Consider the following 7,032-nt stretch of genomic DNA (forward strand, 5'->3'; position numbering starts at 1 on the left):
CTGTGTTATTGTTAATTGTTTTATTCTTGTGTATTTTTTACCTTTGGCAAGTAGAAAGTATAATTTAGTATACTTTTGTTGATGTTTCAGGTGTGAGTATTTGCTTCGTGTAAAAGGAGGAGAGTTTGTAAGTCAAATTCAGGCCAGGTTCCCCCATCTTCTTGAGCAGGTAAACTTTACTGTTCTGTAACTTTGGTTTTCTCATGTTGAAAAGTGCTGTGTTCTTTTGGGGAGTTCAGTCCATCCTTCTGCCTCATTTCTGCATCTATTTCTACTAGGTTTCTAACACGATAGATGCTCTTCATGAGCACAAAAATGAAAGCAGTGCTGAACCATGGCTAATGGACTTGGACTAGTGGAGTTTAACCTGTACAGATTACTTATGGAAAGTGTTGTGAGGCAGTGAGCTCCCTTCATGTCGGGGGGAGAAATTCTGGTTATGTAAATTCCAATGAGTAATGCAAATTGTTATTTCAGAAACTGGTCACAGACAGCCTGAATTATTTCTATCCATAACTCTTCTGGCAAGAGTAAGCCAAGCTTCTCTTCATGGAAGTGGTCAGCACTAACTTTCTATTGATTATAGCTGCACAAATCTGCAGACTTGTGTAACTGCATCTAAAATACTTAATGGGTACTGTTCAGATAAAAAACAGTTGGTGAGGGGAGGATGTGTTAGAAAGGTATGGAGGGGGAAAAGCAATACTTTGATGCTAATGTTGTTCTCTTGTGTTCCACAGCTCTTGTCAACCTCTGATATGCCTGTAGATGAAAACATTGATCCCCCAAGTATGTATATTAAAACATGGTTTTTAAACTTCCTCAGCATTTTGCAGACTTAATGATTGGCTGTCCAAACCTAACTTGCTTAACAATTCTTAGGTTTTCTTGGAAACAAGGTTATAAGGATTTTCTAACTGATGCTAACACTAAGGTAGCTTTGATGTTATATGGGCAAACTTCAAGGAGCCACCTTTAAGAGATCTTGTCTCTCATTTTCCTTATTTTCATACTAGCAGCTTACATTAAGATTTCTGGTTTTGAATGCTTGGCATCTGCTGTATTTGTGATTTTTTTTTTAGTTTTGTGGCTGGGTTAAACAAAACAAGTAAATTTGGCATTTGTTAAATTGACCTATGTTACTGAACTTGGTGGAACAATTGCTAGAGGGTGTGATGACTATGCAGTTATGCAACTTGATTTTTAGCCACATAGCTCTGAGGTGAGCAGAAGTGGTCAAGGAGAGGGTAGGGCAAGCTGATAAAGTGAAGTCTTTCTGAGCTGGACACTAGTTATGGTGAAAATAAACTCCTCCCAGAGAGTGAGTGGGTTATGCTGTCATAGTCCTTGCTGGCTGAGGACAATTGAGTCAGAATCCCACATGTCTGGTGCTTAGTAAGTTGAATGGAAAATACTCATCAAGAACTGGAATAGAACAATTGTTTGTACTATAAACTCTGAGTTTTAATTTCCCCCCTTCCCCAAGACATTTTTCAAGGCTGAAGTTAGAAATTATTAAGTATAAAAAAAGCTGCTAAGACACAATGGCATTCTCTGTGGTTTCTCAGGATTATCCTAGATTTTAGTGAAGGCCTGGCATGGATTGAAGTTTATAATGGATTCAATCCAATAGAATTTAAGTTACTGGCTTCCATTTTTAAAGCTAGCTACTTAAAAAAGTCTGTTTAACCATTGAAAGTTTTAATGCTAGGTAGATGTTAATGTATATATGTCTGTGTGTAGGTAGTGTCGGTGTGTCTGACTTCTGAGTTGTATAGGTATTTTTATATTATGTGCGGTGATTTTTCTCCTTTGATTAGTTTTTCATTTTGAACCTGGAGAGAGTCATTCTGAAGATGCAATCATGATGAACACGCCTGTGGTTAAAGCTGCCTTGGAGATGGGATTCAGTAGAAGGCTAATAAAGCAAACAGTGCAAAGTAAAATCCTGGCCACTGGAGAAAACTACAAGACTGTTAATGATCTCGTGTCTGATCTCCTCACTGCTGAAGATGAGAAGAGGGAAGAAGAGAAAGAGAGACAATTTGAAGAAGTGGCATCAGGTACACATAAGGCATCAATAAAAGTGAAAGCAGAAGTGGTTTTTATTATGTGTAGTTTTTATAATTGTTTTTATTCACTAAGTGTTTTAGTTTAATTGGTATTAGTATCAGCTTCTGTGAAGGCGTTGTCAGGGTACCGGTGTGGAGCAAGCATGGGAACTGTTTCATTCTCTTTCAGGAGGATGGTTCATACAGGTGCCAGGGGTTCAGAATCACCCAATTCTCTCCACATGAGAGAAATTTTTTAATTTGGGTGCCTTTAAATATTAATAAAATAAATGGAACCAAAACACTGTACTAGGCACGCTCTGCTATTTTTTTTAAGTTACTTGAATTGGTGAGCCACTGTATCAGCCTCCTAGAAGAGTCCAGAAGCTTTTACAAATTTGGATCTGTAAGATGGCCAGAGGTCTGTTTTTCTGTGTCTGACTCAGCCATGTAGACCAGCTATTTAAGAGTGGTTTTGATATGTCTTTATCATTTTCTGTTGTTTTAATACCATATAAGTTTTGAAGCCTAAAAAAATCCTACTATTTTTGAGTCTGTAAAGCAGGAATAAAACATCTCTATTATAAATTGAATTAAGATTACTTTTTTCCTACTTGCATGTTCTATCAAAAAAGCATAAATAGATTCAGCCATTAAATCTCAATGGAATTTTTGTTGTTGTTTGTGATAGACTATTTAAAAAAAAAAAAGCTCCCAAGTCTGGTTGTGCTGTACTTCTGGTTTTCTTGCACATAATTCTGTTGGACACCTCTTGGAAAAGCTTGGTTCTGTCTACATCTCAGACGTGATTTTGACTGCCATTGACTAAAGTTTACCTGTTGGCTGTCAGTGAGTTAGCATTGGTGTTATGCAGAGGTGGTGTTTTCTGCAGAGAGCATAAATCTTGCTAGTGTGGAGTTAGCCAGGATGCCCTCAGATAATTTAACCTAGAGATTGCAGCAGGAGGTTTCATTGGTGAAAAGGCTTCAGCTCAGAAGCTGCTTCTATGTCATTTTCTTAAGTCTGTTCTTTATGTGAATACCTCTAAACCTTACTGAGGCCTTTATTAAGGATGTGCAGTAAGTGAACACTTCAAGTAGAGTTTAAAGATTGTATCCATTATTGTTAAGCAGAAATGCAACCTGGAGCAATGTATTCCTAACAAACACCTAATCCCCTTTGCATTCCAGATGACTTGTCCTTAATCCGGAAGAATCGGATGGCTTTATTCCAGCGTTTAACGTGTGTACTGCCAATCCTTGAGAGTTTGCTCTCTGCTAAAGTGATCACAGAACTTGAGCATGATGTCATTAAGCAGAAGACTCAGACGCCATTGCAAGCAAGGGAACTGATAGATACAGTTTTAGTGAAAGGAAATGAAGCAGCCAGCATATTCAGAAACTGTCTACGAGATTGTGACCCTCTACTATACAAAGATTTATTTGGTATGTCTTTTTTTTAAAAAAAAAAAAAAAAAAAAGATGTATCTTTATAGAAGTCTAACCAGTGCTGCCTTAGCCACCTAAAGATTAGAACAAAAATCAGATGCTGTATGAATATAGGTTTGTCAAATAACTAGGATTTTTTTCCTCTTATTTTAGTGGAGAAGAACATGAAGTACGTTCCCACGGAAGATGTTTCAGGTACCTTAAACTCTACCTTCTGACTTTAAAGGGTATTGTGGGACGAATAGCTAACATCATAAAAAAGAAAATCACTTTGGTTAAGGTTTTATGTGTTGCCCTCTTCGTAATTTTACTGGGTGGACTTACCTGAAAAAGTTAAGTGCATGTGCAGTCTCACAAGCAAGTCTATCTGCTGTAAACTGTCCTGTGCCTTACACATGCTTTTGCACTGTAGGAGGTAGAGGTTTCTGGAGCTCAACAATTCAAGCACATGCTGAACTTGATCCTGGTACAAGCTCCTTTGGTAAAGACTGGACAGTAAATAGTAGGTTAGCACCTCACAGCAGGTATCTTAATCTCTGCTCTTCCAGAGTGGGTTACAGGTGTCCTAAGATGTAGTTTGTCCAACAGTTGGGAAGATAAAAACTTGTCAGACATGGGATTGAGTTTGTTCTGGTTCTTAGTCTTGTAGTTTAATGTGTTAATAGACTGCAGAAAAGTATACAAGCCTGAATGTAGCTCAGAGCCACCAGTCAGACGTACTCTGTGCTAAGCAAGAAAAGTACAGCGTTTGCTAAAATGGAAACACAGGTTGGCTTCAAGAACTACAGTTGGCCTCCAGTCCCTAGACTGTTTGTCATCTCACAGAAGTGGAAAGTACAGACTAGTTCCTGCTTGCCACTTTCTGAACTTTGGAAAATATACTTATTTTCTCCCTGACATCTATATTTAGTGAATACAGATAGGGAAATAAAGGGTGAAATGGAACATGGCTGTATTCTAATTAGAATGCACATATAGTCAGGCTTCTTAAAAAGTTAAATAATTTTTTCCAGGTTTACCTATGGAAGAACAATTAAGAAGATTGCAAGAGGAAAGAACATGTAAAGTTTGCATGGACAAAGAAGTTTCCATTGTTTTTATTCCATGTGGTCACTTAGTGGTATGCAAAGAATGTGCACCATCCCTTAGAAAGTGCCCTATTTGCAGGGGGACAATAAAGGGTACAGTTCGTACATTTCTTTCGTAAAGAGGGAAACTTGCAAAATGTCTTTGTTCCTGTCGTTGTCCAACTGATGAAGCTTAAGCCAGCAGTGTCTTAAGAATGGAAAATTGTGGTGCAGAAGATGATTAATCAACTACCTAACAACGTTGTGTAATAGTAAACAATGTCATCGTTCTGAGTGTGCTCGGTCTTCATTGCCAAAGACTGTTTCTGTTCACAAAGCTAACTCAGTACTAAGGTGAGGTTTTTGTAGCTTTCCTTTCTCAGTACGAAAAGCAGTTTCACTAGTATGCCCTTGTGTCACTTGGAATAAAAAACCTTCTGGTTGAGTTCCTAAAATGGAGCTTGGCATAACTCTTCTCCTGAGTTTCTTCCATGTGGATGTGAAGAAATACATTAAGATTAGTGTTTGTTAATATTAATTAACTTCAGCTATGGTTTTGGTTCTGTTTTGGCTTTCTTGTGGACTTGAGGAGAAAATAAGCTAACTGTTGCAGGAACAGCAGGACTTTTAAAGTTTTGTTCGTGTCCAGATACTTGTGTAACTTGTATTAAAAAGAGTTTATATGAAGTCTGAATTAAAATATTTCTACTTTCAAATGAGTGCTTGTTTGCTCTGTTCCCATTGTTGGCTTTTCTCTGTAGTCTGCAGTAACTAGAATGCTGTCTTTTCCTGACAGATGTTTGAGGTGGTTTGTTTGCCTGCAGTACTACAATAAAACTTAATTCTGTGTGTCTCAGTCATTTTTGAACAGCTCACATAGAAGTGAGCTTTTATGCTGCCTGGTGATTCAGAATTTATCCTTAGAAAAAAAACCAAACAACCCACCAACCACCCCCCTTAAGCCCCTAACAGCATCTGGTACTCCTCCTGTCTTCCTTTTTTTCAAAGGATAGAAATCCTGTCCGGGAATATCCCTCATGACCTTAGAGGTGAGGCAGAGGGTAGCTATACAGCAATACAACTATATAGACTTTATGCTAGGGAGTAAAATGTTAAAGCTGCTTTTCTGTGTTTGGAACTTTATGGTGATTGTGCAATCAAATAGTAGGGTCTTCCAGCCCCTTCTCAAGTCTTGGGTCTTGTTTTGTAAGCTGGTAGTCTGGGGACTCCTATTTCCTTACTGGTTGGCTCTCACTTTACCCTTTTCAGACTTGCATAGTAGAGATAACTATGGAGGGAAAGCGTCTGTAGGTATTTCATAAGGATTTAATGTCAAACAGTGGAAGAATACTACCAGGGTAACTGCATCCAATCCTGCAGAGGTGGGATCAGCTTGTCTGGCTCTAGTTGTTAAGTTAGTTGTCTTCAGTCATATCTTAATGCCTCTCAATCTTCAGACCTGACAGCAGTAAGATGTTTTTAACAGCACTTAGGTGTTTTGTGCTCTGTAGTGTGAGGTGAAAATACCATTCCTTGAAGCTTTAGGATGTCAGTGTTTTCAAGTTGTATGCATCTAACTGGCTTTCATCGCTTCATGTGTAGCTTTAGTTATACATATATTATCTTTTCTAAAAAGAGAGCACCCCACATGTATGGAAGTAGTAAAGTGTACACATTAAAAAACTTGTGTGGACTTTGTAACTTGTTATACTTACCCTGTGTAATGGTTGCCTAGCTCTTAGAGTGAGGCTTGTATTAAGTGAGGGAAACGTTGGTCACTGGCAAATAAATTTCCATTCGTATTTATGGATGCTGTATGTTTGGCATTTGTATACACCTGTCCTGTTGTACAATATGAGTTGTAACTTAAAAGTTCCCCCTCTAAGTCTGTGAAAGAGACCTTTGGGTCTCCTGCTATAATCACTTGCCACCGTGGGAAATCTGTCCACTGAGTTTGGAAGTTAGACTGTGTGGAGTTAACAGTCTGTTATATTTCTAGCATAGAAACATAGAACAGATTCACAGCTGGAGCAGTGATTCAAGGTTTTTGCTAGCTACAAAGGGCCACAACATGTACTCTTACTTGTTGATTATGTGACGGAGGCTGACTTGTTAGATTCAGGATGTTTCCGTCAGTAGTACTGATCACTGAATTGAGTGAGGACAATTGTGCAAAGGAAGATGCAAACAGATTCTAGTCACCATCGTTTGTTTTCGTTCTGTACCTCCAAGCAGTACCTCCCGGGCTGGAGTCCCTTTCAAAATAATACTGGAGATCAGTAATTTTGAAGAAGTCTTGCTTTGCTGTCCTGGCTGTTAGGGGAGGGGTGCAAGAATCTGGACTGGTTTGTCTTTAAACATTTTTAGTGTGAATTCAGCAACACTGATGTTTGGTTTCATGCATTCTTCCATAATTTCTGCAACACTAATGCTATGCATTAGCTGGCACCATAGTAGTTTTAATGC

General features: G+C 38.4%; 1 protein-coding gene across 1 annotated transcript in view; it reads left to right on the forward strand.

The window, feature by feature from the left end:
* Positions 1–4,789, forward strand: part of LOC104525006 (inhibitor of apoptosis protein) — an 8,091-nt gene extending 3,302 nt beyond the window's left edge. The window contains exons 4-9 of the mRNA XM_010168044.2: positions 91–169; positions 741–789; positions 1,821–2,063; positions 3,242–3,496; positions 3,653–3,694; positions 4,513–4,789. Coding sequence (XP_010166346.1) covers positions 91–169; positions 741–789; positions 1,821–2,063; positions 3,242–3,496; positions 3,653–3,694; positions 4,513–4,706 — 862 coding nt within the window. The 3' untranslated portion in view covers positions 4,707–4,789. The remainder of the gene's footprint in view (positions 1–90; positions 170–740; positions 790–1,820; positions 2,064–3,241; positions 3,497–3,652; positions 3,695–4,512) is intronic.
* The last annotated feature ends 2,243 nt before the right edge of the window (positions 4,790–7,032 follow it).

The sequence above is a fragment of the Antrostomus carolinensis genome, unplaced genomic scaffold (genome assembly GCF_000700745.2).
Source record: "Antrostomus carolinensis isolate BGI_N321 unplaced genomic scaffold, ASM70074v2 scaffold11035, whole genome shotgun sequence".
NCBI classification, from domain to species: domain Eukaryota; kingdom Metazoa; phylum Chordata; class Aves; order Caprimulgiformes; family Caprimulgidae; genus Antrostomus; species Antrostomus carolinensis.